The sequence below is a fragment of the Vipera berus genome, assembly GCF_964194415.1.
Source record: "Vipera berus genome assembly, chromosome: 1".
NCBI classification, from domain to species: Eukaryota; Metazoa; Chordata; class Lepidosauria; order Squamata; family Viperidae; genus Vipera; species Vipera berus.
In genome coordinates, this window is record NC_138202.1 from 261439447 (window position 1) to 261453950 (window position 14504).

The 14504-nt window shown below is 40.8% G+C and overlaps 1 protein-coding gene across 31 annotated transcripts in view; it reads right to left on the bottom strand.

The window, feature by feature from the left end:
• TRDN (triadin) overlaps positions 1-14504 on the bottom strand; it is a 232431-nt gene that overhangs the window by 164723 nt on the left and 53204 nt on the right. For all 31 annotated transcript variants that reach the window (XM_081313558.1, XM_081313557.1, XM_081313551.1 and 28 more), the window contains exons 8-9: positions 7525-7629; positions 6663-6776 (exon numbers count right to left, since the gene is read on the bottom strand). In XM_081313558.1, coding sequence (XP_081169684.1) covers positions 6663-6776; positions 7525-7629 — 219 coding nt within the window. The remainder of the gene's footprint in view (positions 1-6662; positions 6777-7524; positions 7630-14504) is intronic.

The window sequence follows — 14504 nt, forward strand, 5'->3', positions numbered from 1 at the left end:
TCCATTCCATTCCATTCCATTCCATTCCATTCCATTCTATTCTATTTATAGAAAAGAATATAGAAAAATCAACAATAAGAGAAAATCATAAGGACCCAGATTGTTGGGGGCAATTAAGCTGACTTTGTAATAATGCCGCTTGGGGTGTGTGTGAAAGCCCTAATAAGCAGGCATATACATAGAATGAAGGCTACTGCTAAGCTTGTAAGCCGCCCTGAGTCTTCGGAGAAGGGCGGGATATAAATGGAATTAAAATAAAATAAATAAATAAATAAATAACATTTCAGTAACAGATCTTGAAAAATAATAATGAAACAAAATCAAGGTCATTATGTCAGTGAAGTATAGAAGTTCTTAGAATATCTTAGCGATATTACTGCTGATCACATTCCTGTCACTAGAATGAAATGCCAATATTTATATAATACCGTACCACGATATGACAAATACATGACATACCATGTATTTGTGTGAATTGACATGAATTATGGATGGAGTGTATCCCATTCAAAATAGGCTATAAAGGCAAAATAGTTGTTACATTTTTAAAAAATTTGTGCTTGTGAGGTGTACGCATGTCTGTGTGTCTGTGTCTTCAAGTCAGCGTTGACTCCTGACGACTGTCTGAAGAACCTACTGCAGTTTTCTTGCCAATATTTTTGGAAGGGGCTTGCCACTTGTCTGCTTCCTAGAGCAATGAGAGAGTGATTGACTTAAGGTCACCCAGCAGGCTTTGGGCCGTAGGCAGGACTAGAACTCATGGCCTCCCAGTTTCCAGCATTGCACCAAACTGTCTTCAGCTTAAGTAGGAGTGAAAAATGGCAATCAAAAACGAGTGTGTTTTTCTGTCTCTCCCCTCTTCCTCTTAGCAACCCCAAATGAACCCCAACAGCCTGCTGATCACCCCCAGTGCCCTCTCTCCACATTTCCTCAATTGCTGCTGATATTCTAGCACAGCATATCCCTCTTCAGCAGATTTTGCCATTAACTCCAAAGGTTGCTAAACTACAGCCAGTCAAATGTTGAATTTATAGATTCATATCTGTTATCATTTCTTTTCTATCATTTATCTATCATCTATCTATCTATCTATCTATCTATCTATCTATCTATCTATCTATCCATTTCTTTTGCTTACTATTTCTTACTTCTTTTTCTGGAGCTTGATGCTGCATACTCCAAATGGGAATAGTGGACTGTGTGTACATATAAATACACCATACTGTATATCTCTAGATATGCAGAGAACCTGTACAATGTATCGCTTAAAGTAGAGCACTAAGATCAATCTCCAAATTCACAGGATTACTTTGGGTCAACCTCTCTCAACCCAGCCTAATTAATAGGATGGTTGCTGACAATATAATTATGGAAGTCACCTTAAGCCATTTAAGCTGTCAGGAGAAAGATGAGATATAAACACAATAATAAATTACTTATTATATAAGGAATGAGCCACTGCCCATCCACCTGATAGCATCCCACTTCTCCCAACTACAAGACAAATTACTGCTGCTGCTGCTGCTGTTGCTTTCATTTGCTGCCTTCGTTATTGTTGCTGGGAGATGAACTGCAAGGTAAGCAGCTGTACCAGAGAGGATTTAAGAGGAAAGAGCAACATAACAATGGGTTTTGAACTTAACACTAAGAGTCACCTTATAGGGGAGATGGGCAGCATAAAAATTTAATAAATAAAAATAAACACTATATAAATGTGTGCAAACAAAGAGACATTGGCACGAAAAAGCGGGTGCCATACAAATGGCCTCCTTAAGGGGAAATGTTTGAACTAATGACTGAAAGTGTTCACCTGCTAACTTATATATATATATATATATATATATATATATATATATATATATATATATTTCAGCCCACTTTTTGGGCTGAAAAAATCCACTTCGGCTTATACTCCAGTGAACAAAAAAAAAAGAACTTACCGAGGACTTGCGCACGGCCGAGGCTTCGGTGCTTCTGGGATCGCGCGCACCTCTCCCAAGCCGCCGCTGTCCAGAGACCTGCCGAAGTTTGGGGACGTTTGGGGAGGTGCGCGCGCACCTCCCCAAACCTCCCCAAACGTCGGCAGGTCTCCGGACCTCCGCGCCCTGCCTGCCTGCTTCTTTCCACTGCCTGGCTGCCCTACGATGTAACCCGCTTCATGATAGAGTGCGACGCCTGCAAGGACTGGTTTCATGGCAGGTAACACAAAGCGGTCATTCTCGCCTTCCGCTCGCTTTTTTTTCCTCTCAAGCATCACTGGACTGGGCCAGGGAAATCAGAGAGAAGCTGGGCGTGCAGCGTCACGGCGACGGCTGGAAGCCTCGCCCAGCTAGAGACAGAGAGGAAGGAGGGAGGGAGGGAGGGAGGGAGGGAGGGCGCACGCAGGCAGAGAGGGTTTGGTCAGGGTGGCGGCGGCGGCGGCGGCAGACACGGGGAGCTGAGGCGCCGTCCGGTAGGTAGAGGCCGTTATGGGAAGGAGGCGGGAGAAGGGACGTGTGGGGGAAGTACAGGGGCCGTGTAAACGGAGTACGTGCGGCGCCGCGCGGGTCTGATAGAACTGGGCCGGCAACGGGTGCTTGTGAAGCGGCTGAGGGCTGGCTAGGAAGGGGGCGGCGGCGGCGCTGGCGTTTTGCGGGTGGGACAAGGCTCTCGAGAGAGAACATGGTGGAGGCGGAACCGACCCCGCCGCTCCCTGCAGGGGAGAGAAGCCGGGCAAGCGCTGCTCCAGTCCTCGCTCTTCTTCCCTCTCCCGATTTTGCCTTCCTCTCCAAGATAAGTTCGAGCGGTAGGGGAAAGTTAGAGCCCCTTTCTGAGGCCGCCCCTTACTTGGGATTGTTGGGCGAGAAGGCGACGTGGGCATGGAGGAGGAAGTAAGTCGCGCTTTACTCGTCACTGCGGGGCGGGGAGAAAAAAAGTTCTTGCCGGCCGGACTTGGATGGCGGCAGCGGCATCAGCTGGGAGCCGCAGCCCCGCCTAGTCCGGCTGAGCTGAACCAGCTAAACACAAAGCGATCGGGCCTTTCCTCCCCCCCTTTCCCTCCCCCCTCCCGCTCTAGGGCAGAGATCCCCTTCCTATCGCTCGGGGCCTTTCGTCTCTTTTGCTTGCCAGGGCTGGAGCGGCGAGAGCGAGCGGCAGAGGAGAGATGGTGGGCTTTCCTTTCCTTTCCTTTCCTTTCCTTTCCTTTCCTTTCCTTTCCTTTCCTTTCCTTTCCTTTCCTTTCCTTTCCTTACCTTTCCTTTCCTTTTCTTTCCTTCCCTTCCCTTCCCTTCCCTTCCCTTTCCGTTAGAGAGCTACCTTCGTGATTACAATGTGGAGTGGCCGACTGAGGCTGAAAGCACATTAGGTAGCACTTGAGACATGCAGGCAAATCCTGCTAAAGGGCTTTTCCCCCCCACTGGATCCGCGCTCCGCAAGCCTCTGCCGGCGGCAGGGCGCGGATCCAGCCGGCGGCAGAGGCTTGCGGAGCACGGATCCACCCTCCGCCGGCATGCAGGCAAATCCTGCTAAAGGGCTTTTCCCCCCCCACTGGATCCGCGCTCTGCAAGCCTCTGCCGGCGGCAGGGCGCGGATCCAGCCGGCGGCAGAGGCTTGCGGAGCGCGGATCCACCCTCCGCCGGCATGCAGGCAAATCCTGCTAAAGGGCTTTTCCCCCCCACTGGATCCGCGCTCCGCAAGCCTCTGCCGCCGGCTGGATCCGCGCTCCGCAAGCCTCTGCCGCCGGCGGAGGCTGGAACCACTGGCGGCAGAGGCTTGTGGAGCACGGATCCAGCCTCCGCCGGCGGCAGAGGCTTGCGGAGCGCAGATCCAGCCGCCGGCGACAGAGGCTCGATCCGCCGTTCTGCAAGCCTCCGCCGCCGGTTAATACCCTGTATTCAGCTCTGGGAAGTGGGGGGAAGGGGGAGAGAGGGGGAGTTTGGGAGGAGGGGGAGGGGGAGCTCCACGGTGCAAAAATAAAGCCCTGCCGCTCTTTGCGTTGCTTGCCCGACTGGCTGTCACGGGACCGCACGGATCGCCTCGCTCCCACCAGTAGCTGATTCCTTCGAGTTTGGTCTCGAGCGATTTTGCATTTTCTCCAGTGCTGAAAGCCACTCGGCGGATCCCAGCCTCGGCTTATACTTGAGTCAAGAACTTTTCCCAGTTTTTGGGGGTAAAATTAGGGGTCTCGGCTTATACTCGAGTCGGCTTATACTCAAGTATATACGGTGTATATATATATATATATATATATATATATATATATATATATATATATATATATATATATATATATATATATATATATATACCGTATATACTTGACTCTTAATTCATTTTTGGTTTTTAAAGAGTATTGAAAGAGGTGCATGTTGTTGTTGTTGTTTAAAAAAAAAGCCCATATCTGAAATGTCTGTTCAGGAATGGGGTAAGAATGTGAATTCAGCCTAAAATGTTTCACCTTCACTGGCAGCTTATTAAATTGTGAGATTTAACAGAATAACAGAATTGGAAGGGACCTTGGAGACCTTCTAGTGCAGGGGTGTCAAACTCAATTTCATTGAGGGCCGCATCAGCGTTGAGGTTGCCCTCAAGGGGCCAGGTGGGTATGGCCTGGGTGGGCGTGGCCTACTGGATGGGTGTGGCTAGAGTGCGTATGGCCTACTGGGTGGGCGTGGCCAGCTCTACATCATTTGCATCAAGGGTGCCTATGGGGGCCTGGGCAGGAGTGGGACAGATCTGAGGGTCTCTGGCAGAAGGAGGGTCTCTGGGCCAGAGCCAAGGCAGTGGGGGCCGTTCCCTCACTGTTTCCAGGATGGCTTCGCGGGCCACATGAAACCACTTCGCGGGCCAGATCCGAGCCCCGGGCCTTGTGTTTGACATGTCTGTTCTAGTGCAACCTCCTGCTCAAGCAGGAAACCCTACACCAGGGGTAGGCAACTACTACAGCATAGTAGTCAGCTATGCTGACTCAGGAATTCTGGGAGTTGAAGTCCATGAGTAATAAAAGAGCCGAGGTTGCCTACCCCTGCCCTACACCATTTCAGACAAATGGTTGTCCAAAATGGTATAGGGTTAGGGTTTTTGATACCACATTTGTTCAGATCCTTTGTTTTTTTTAAATTGCCATTAGAAGCAACTTTTTAATATTTTAATGCACTTGTAAGGTTTCAAAATGGCCAGTTTTTAAATAAAGACCTTTACATTTTAAGAGATAACCACAAGAGAAATGTATATGATTGTGGAACTGTTATAAATATGCAGGGGCATATACATAAAACCCCTTCCTGCAGTGCTAATTCCATTGAAAATCCTCTTAAAACTTGGTTTGTCAACTGAAATGATGCACACAAATAATAGCTATGTCAGTCAATAGTTCAATTTCCTGCCATATAGGACCCTTAGCCCCAATTGGCCATGATTGTGCCATAAGGAAATGTTAAATTCAATACACTACAGTGAAAAATGACCGTAAGTGCTCCTACAAATACCATATGTCCTCTTGCCTTAAGCGAGTCATTCTCTTTGCAGGAAAGTACAATATAATTAGCTTTTTATTATCATCCATCAACTTTCAAAGTAGTACACAAGTGGGTTTTTTGCCTGGGAGAGCACCATCATTTTCATGACAATTTCATGGGGTAATCATAATGGGTGGAAGCAATTTGTGCTTATCTACTGAAGAAAAGACATCTGCCAGTGGAATGGATTTACTCTTTCCTTACAGGCTTTAGCACCCCTAATTCTACTTTGGAGACTTGGGATCCTCAGGAACAGACTTTCAGGTTTATGTAGGGGAGAGGGAAAGGAGAGAATGGAAAAATGCTGCATACATGGAGAACTACTCATTAAATACAGTCACAACAGATGTAATATGCTGATTTTGATTTCTCATGAACTAGATATTCATAGGTCACCATAACTCTTATTTAAGATCTCACTAAAAAAATTAAATATATTGCTGCATATTTTTTTATATACAGTGGGAACATTTTCCCCTAAAGAGCCTTGAAAAAAATCATGGCAATAATATTACTATTATTGAACAGGAAATCATATTTTTGTAGTGCGTGGCCAGTGAGGTGCCCAAAAAGGCCAGTCAAAAGACAACAAGTTGAAATTTGGTGATCCAAATCCCTAAAGAATAAAGGAATTAACATCAAGCACGATAATGTCTATAAACAATTTGGCAACTGCCAAATGAATTACTCTTTTGTAAGTCTGCTTAGTGTGCTGCAACACAATGGTTTGTTATTTTCTTTAATTAAAACAAATTTTCTTCTGTCACTCACTGCTCTTCCTCAAATTTCAATAGGTTGCAACTAATCAGATAAAATTTTAAAAACTGAAAGTGGTGTAAATAACCCACTGGTTCCCCGCAAATGAAAGTAATGATTTCCTACATAAAGCAGAATAACAGAAGAATGAGAGAATCCATCTTGAGTGAATATATCTTGTCAAGGAAACCTGGTCTAGGAAAAGGGATTGGTCCTTTTTTAAGTAGTGGATTTAACTGATTCCTGAGAAACTACAATGAAATAAACATGAAAAAGTTAAATTTAGCTTCATGTTCCATCTCTCAGCAAAAACTGATTTGGGGAATGAAATATTTTCTCCCTATTTCCTATGGGTGTTTCATATTAAAAATCGAATTGTTCTTCTTCAGAATTCATGAAAATTATAATTACCTATAGCTTTTTCTTTCTTTTCCATCTTTCCAGGTTGTTCAGATTTGCTTTTCTTTTCTGGTTTTTCTCTTTTTTCAACTTTTTCATGTCCTTCAGGTTTTTCTTTGTGTATCACTATAAGCAAATCAATATATATTTAGATATACAATTTAAAATATCTTCTTACCAAAATAATGCAATTACATTTTCTGAAATATTATTGACATTGGTCTTATTTTGCTACATTACTCTGCTATACTTTCCCTTCTGTTCATGATCATGTAGTACGGCATGTGCAGGATTTTTATGGAAATCCTATTCACAGAAGTCACTCCTTGCTGCTCATCCATAAAATGTACCTCAATACTGTCACAATATAAATCAGTACAAAAAGGTGGCACTATGATGAATATGTTTCCAAATAAATCAACTAAATGTATTCTAATCGTTCAATGATAGACATTCATCAGAAAGCTAATAATCCTTCTTCAAAATCTAGTCTAGTTATTGTTTTTGCATTTCCTCATTCAGTTCTTCACTTGATTAGAAATTAAAACCAGATATTGTTCCTTTGCTGTTGATACAAACTCTCTATGGTCTTCATCACACAGTAGATTAGAAAGAGGGAGTTTATTTTTTCCTCTTGCAATGGCGAAATGGTTTTTCCATTTTGTTAGGAAGCACAAAGCTGCCAAATCCTGTTAGATCTCATTATATGAGCATGTGTTGGAAAAACTGACAATTCACATTTCTGAAAAGAGCAGAAACTGTTCTAGCACTGTTAGGTCCCTGAAACTTCAGCAGTGATTGCCCAAAAGCAATCAAAAGGTTAAACTGATTACCAAGGTTGTTTGTTTGTTTGTTACCAGTGGTTATTTCTCACCTTTAGTAAGTTCCCTTTTTTGAGGTTTTTCTACTTTTTCAAGCTTTTTGGTCTTCTCTATTTTTTTAGGCTTCTCGTATTTCTCAGGTTTCTCTTTGTGAATTTCTATAAATAACAATATCAATACATTCACATTTCTAAGTGATCTACAGTTTAGAAGAGTAACATGAAATAATGTTATCAAACACAGATGTAAAACTGGCCTTTTGAAGTATAATAGTCATGCATGACAAAGTTGAGAGTTAACCAATGAGATTCAACACAAATATTAGTCTATATTCTATCCACTGTACTGTACCAGTTTGGAAAATTTCATTACATCAGAGTAAAAGTGGTTATATCACATCACATGTAAGTCAACCATAGTTCCATATTGAGTGGAAGGTGTAAAAGCAGAAATTTACATGCTTTCATCTCTCTACTTGTAGGCGCCCATGAAGAATTTTATTGGATCCCATCAGCATATAGTATAGTTACAAAGAGAATAAAGACACCATGGTGAGATCTCCCTTGCCTCCCTCCATGGGCTTATTGTAGGTGTGATAAAATTGATATTTCTACATTGCTGTTGTTTGTTCTCCATACCTTGGTGGAGGTATGGTGGTGCAGTGGTTAGAATGCTGTATTGCAGGCTAACTCTGCCCACAGATAGGAATTCTATCCTGACCAGCTCAAGGTTGACTCAGCCTTCCATCCTTCTGAGGTCTGTAAAATGAGGGCCCACATTGTTGGGGGCAATGTGCTGACATTGTAAATCTCTCACAGAGCACTGTAAACAGTGGTGGAATCAAATATGTGAACAGCTGGTTCTCTGTCTGGATGTCACTTCCAGAAGTCCATTCTGGGCCTGGGCAACAAAAAATTAGCTACCAGTTTTGCCAAATTAGTACAAACTGGCTGCATCCCACCACTGACTGTAAAGCACTCTGGAATGGTATATAAATCTAAGTGCTATTGCTATACCTACCCTCTGTTGCATAAACTAACTTTTTATACTACACAAGTAAGCTGATTTGCTAGCTCAATGCATTGCCATTTACCAATGCAAATTTCTATTCTTAACAAAAAATACATTGCCTGCCAAGTAAGGTTTTTATTTTTGGAAATTAGTTCAGCTACAAGGACATGAGTTAACAATGGGGTGTTTTTTTAAACAAGCACACATCTTCAGGATGGATTGCATTTTTAAATCCAGCTATCTAGGGAACTATTTTCTGTGGACTTATAGAATCAACACCCACAAACAGCTGCTCGCTCACCCACAGTGTCATTTCTGTTTGTGTGCTTAAGATTCTTAAGTTTGTTCTGAAACTAGTGAGAAAATTGTTCAGCTCATTAAAGAAATGGTTTCTAGCTTGACAAAGAAAAAATGCTTTTCTGTCCTCAGAGTACAGCAACATTGCTTATCACATGAGGCTAAATTTATTTGTTGAAGCAAATACAAGTAGAAACAGTGCATTCATTACACTATTCCTTGCCTTTTTACTAAAATTCCTATTCTGACTGGAAATGTTGAGAGTTTGAATTCCAGTTCATCTGGTGGCTACAACATTGGGGAAAATGGGTTGATGGAGTTTTTTAGTAGAAATTAGTTTAATTCTATATCTATGTACAGTACAAAGGAGATGATTCCATGCACCGTTATGATCACAAAGATTCTGTACAGTATACTGTATGATAGTGTGAATTAACCTGTGAGATGTCATACTTCTGTGGGTTGACTTGATGATGATAATATTGCTCTTTTTTCTTTGGAACTGTTCTATTTCAAATCAGCAATAAAAGACACCTAAGGCCACCTATAGTCCCAAGGTCCCCTCCAATTAATACCAAAATATCAGTGGTACAGCTATTTGTAATTTTAAGCTAGGCTATGGCTATCAGATGTAGACTGCAAGATTGGGCCAATTTGTAATCAACAATTTGTAATTTGTTGGAATTGGAATTGGTCTACCATATCAGGGCTGTATAACTCTGAATGACTCATTGATGGCAGCAAAACATTAATAACCATATCTCAATCCAACAGTTCCTCTAGCAGCTTATCTGTGCTATAGGCATAGAAAGGAATGAGTAGGTAGTCACCTTAGGCCCTGCAGTCTTAAAGCCCCACTGGGCACTCTCTGTTGCCCACTCCTTGGCCCACACCTTTAACAAAAATTAACAACTTGCATATCTGGATTGCTAAAATATGAATGACAACTAGATAACAGCAAAGAGAGTTTTTTAAAAAAATCTAATGATCACCCCACTTTCTACACTCAATATCTGGTAGCCCAGGAAATATGCAAAGCTATCTGTTATTTATTTATTTGTGTTATTTTATTTATTTGTATCCCAACTTTATTATTTTTATGAATAATTCAAGGTAGTAAACATATCAAACAGAGTTTCCTCCCCCTATTCTCCCCACAACAGCAACTCTGCAAAGTGAATTGAACTGAGAGAGTATAATTGGCCCAAACTCACCCTGCTGGCTTCCATGGCTAAGGCAGGATTCAAACTCACAGTTTCCCGCTTTCTAGTCTGGTGCCTTAACAATTGGACCAAATTCACTTAGCTGCTGTAGGTGGTTTTTAAGCACTTGAAGGATATGATATACATTTTATAATAAATAAGAATAAATATCTGATGAATAACCCATTCACCACAATTTGTTTAATCTATTATTTATAAGACTCCAGGTGGCTCCTACTATAATCTTATTCCCTGAAATAAAATATACTGAGCTCAGTACAATTTCTATGTGCAACAGATATTTACAATTTCTCCACCAATACAAAATGTTAAAGTTAAATCATATCAAAATCTACAACAGTCATCTAATAACATAGTAGTCTAGTCTAATAACATAATATAGTAGTCTAGTCTAATAACATAGGCGTCTAGTCATGCCGGCCACATGACCACGGAGACGTCCTCGGACAAACGCTGGCTCTTCGGCTTTGAAACGGAGATGAGCACCGGCCCCTAGAGTCGGAAACGACTAGCACACATGTGCGGGGGAACCTTTACCTTTACCTTTAGTATAAATGTGTGTGTTAGCGCATACACAAAGGGACACACACACACACACACATATTCTAAATAAATAAATGCTTATCTAAAACCCTGATATTCTCAGGGCCTGTGAATATTCAGTGTCACCAAGGAAGAGATGTCAAAATGTGTAGTCATTACTGGAACTTGAGGTTTCTTATTTTGGCAACACCTGTTGTGATAGATAAGTACATAGCCTGAAGTTATGCCTCTTTCCATGTCCTTATGAGGAACTAATAGTCACTGTTCTACAGATTGAGATTTGCATACTGTGCAATGACCAGGATGCCAAGATCCAAAGAGCAGGGCTTTCAAACTAATTACCACATTGCCATCCAATGCCCAGTGGTAGAAAAATATATTTATTCATTACATAAAATAATCTACATTCCATTTTACCGCGTAAGTTAACTTACTGCTTCATAGAGACATCAAGGCAGCACTTTCTAGCCTCTAGCCAATACGAGCACATACAACCTATAACACTGATATTGGTATGTGTGTGTTGTGCATGTGTCTGTGGGTGTTTAGTTTGTGTGCGTGTGTGTTTGTGTAAAGAGAGAGTGTGTGTGAATGGTTCTGAAAATTATATATACATGAAATAGTCATGTTTAAACTTATACTAGTTTAAACTAGAATTCTAGTTTAGAAATTCTACTATAGTGAGATTAGTTTAAACTAGACCAATCTTAACGTTTCCATTTTCACACCCACTTTCATCTTTTGACGTCAACCTTGATTTGCAGTTTTAAAGCCTAAGTCTAGTTTTACTATCTGAACATAAGCCACACCAATCAGACTAAAATAATAAAGAATCAAAGATTATCACATGTTCAAAATTCTGTTAAAACTCTAAGACACCATTCACACTGACCATAGATGTTCCAGTGTAAGTTTTTCCAAGATTGTTCAAACATGGAGTGTGCAAAACTATTTATATAAATAGTTACTGCTAAGCTTGTAAGCTGCCCTGAGTCTTCGGAGAAGGGCGGGATATAAATGGAATTAAAATAAAATAAATAAAAATAAATAAAAGGTTAAACAAAAGTGTACATAACATTTATCTAGGCAAGCATAAAATCTATAACCATTGGTTTACTTAGATACAAGACTGTAAAATGTGGGCTGAATCTCTATTTAGTGTTTCAACTGTAAGCTGTTTCACTTTATTTTCACAATATAAGGTGTACCAATATTAACAATCCTTTTCTGCTATAAGCAGAATGTGGATCCTCTTCTGGCATCTGTATTAAAAAACATAAAAGCATTGATCTTTTGCAGGCCTGCTTATAATCGATGAAGTCTGCAGCTTAATTGTTCCTGATACCTTGAAGGAAGGGGCTGTAAAGTGAGAGAGATCTTCTATGTTGCCTGATCCTCAAGACCAGAAACCAAACTCACATGAACCCATGCCAGTTTCTCTTCTAAAATTTGCTTTAGCACCACAGATATTCAACCTTGCCAGCATCAGTCCCCTCCTCATATTACTGACTTCCCTCAGAACCAATCCAGCATTTTAACCTTGGCAATAATGTATACAGAGAAGGGCAAAGGGACGGGGCAGAATGACCAAAACAATATCATATTGTCATAATGTAAGTTATACCCTTCTGTACCTGTGCCATAACCCACCATTCATGGACAAAAGTGGTAAGACTGTGACAAAAGCATCAAAATCCTATTGAGAACTATTAAGCGACAGTGCCGTTGTGTTATCCTAAGTTGGGCAACATAATATTGTGTAAAAATATCCTGGATCCAAGTCTTCATTTCAAGGTAGACATCTGCCCTATGCTGATGTACAAAATAAATGTTAGAGAACCCAATTTTCAGTATCAACAGCATCCCGTCCTAATGCCAGGTCTCACCTTTACAGAAGCTTAGTTGCTCCTGTAAGCATATCTTAGGCGGGCAATTTGGCACCTCTTCAAGTCTTAGCCTGTAATTAAAGACTAGTTGGAAAAGGTCCTAGAACCACAAATAGCTCCTGGTTTTCATTCTTAGGAAACAAGCAAGTATATCTTCAGGCATTCTGAGAATTAATCTCGGAAAAGAATTCTGAATGCTACTGAAGCTATTGTCATACTTGGAACCTATTCAATATTTTGGGTAGAAGCATTAAATTGAGAGCAGGAGCCCCCTTGCCTGCCCTCCCCTAGACATATACCAAAATGTTATTAATCCATTTATTTCCTGCTCAGACTTTAACTGCCTCTAAATGCAGCTGCCATGGGCCCGGGGCTGTGTACAATATTCTAGGAATACCTATATTGCTTGGCTTTGTTTTATGGCATTCTAATTTATACAAGCAGTTTTAAATTAAAATCATTTGTATACATTAGAATTATGCAAGTGAGTAATCACTTTCTCCTTCTTCTGGGAGAGATAATCATCTCTAGCTTAATGAAAACAGATCAAACTAAAAAAAAAAAAGGTCAGCTAAATATACCATATCTCATAGGCCTATATTTATTAGCCCAAGACCAGTTGCACTATGATCTCCATGAAAATTCTATACGGGGGATTTAAAAATATATATTGAAATATCATTTTGCCATTATTACTTTAGTAAACATCTAGACTCACACACTATTTCCCTTCCCCCAAATTCTTCTGCATTGGCCTTGCTGCCAATGCATATTTTAAAAGAAGAGTGTCTGCTGAAAATGGGTTGACTTCTTAAAGCAGGGGTCCTCAACCTTGGCAACTTTAAGACTTGTGGACTTCAAATCCCAGAATTCCTCAGCCAGCTTTGCTGGGAGTTGAAGTCCACAACTCTTAAAGTTGCCAAGGTTGAGGACACCTGTCTTAAAGGACAGTGTTGTGCAAAACTCCAAAGAAATGCATTGCTTCTGTGTGGAGCGTCTCTTTGAAACATCTTCGCATGGTAAGGTCCCTGAAGTAAAGAGCGTTGCTTTGAGAACTTATCTACTAGATGAGATTATAGAAGAATGTAAAGTGCCTTGTCTATGGTTGCATGGCCTCCTCAACTCAATGAGGTGAATTATATCACACTTGCAACTTTACAAAGGAAGTCACCTTTGTGGAGCAAAGATAAAGCATGGCCTTGTACAGTCTTCTTCAGTATTAGTGTTGGGACATTAGCAAGAATATAGAGAAATCTATAAAAACAACAGCAGAAGCAGTATCACTGCTTTACTAATCCAGCATTTACGCAAATATATATGGATATATATTGAGGCTTAAAACACCTCAGTTTAAGATTGTTTTGCTGATATTTGCTCTCTATTTTTAGTTACATTAACAAAATATTCCTCATATATTACCTTCTATTGCTATTTGAAGACAGGCATTTTGAGGTAGATCTATTTGGGTTTTTAAAATCGTTCTTATAAAGTTTTGTGTTTTCTTGTTCTTTCTTTTTTTATGTTTAACAGTCATTCAAGCTGATGTAGGTTTTATTTTTTTTAAAAAAATAGAATGTCTGCTGTCTTAAACTGGCATATTTGTAATGCAATATGTTTTCAATTAATTCGCTCTCTCTGTGTGTGAGGGTATACACATTCATATTAATAATTAACACCTTGGCATAAATTAAAATATATTTCTTTTTTCCTAATTTGGTTTATTCCACACTATTCTGTTCAAGACTGAGATAATTCAGGAAGGGCCATATTGTTAATAGCCATAATTAAACACTAATTTGCATAGTTTGAGCCTGTAGCAACCAATTTGCTGTCTTCCTGCAAGTTTGGAATGAATTTGACACACAAGAAATTATTTGCATGTTGCCCACTGCTGCCCACTACACATTAAATAGAATCTTGAAGCTCTTAAGTACAGCCACTGCAGCCTTGGGAGCAGCTGCAATCAAATGTCAAAAGTTAATCTGGGCTCAGTTTAGCAAATGGCAGACAGCAGCAGGTGGCCCTGGCAGAAATGGGTCAGCCAATGGCAATCCAGGTGAAAAGACTAAAAAA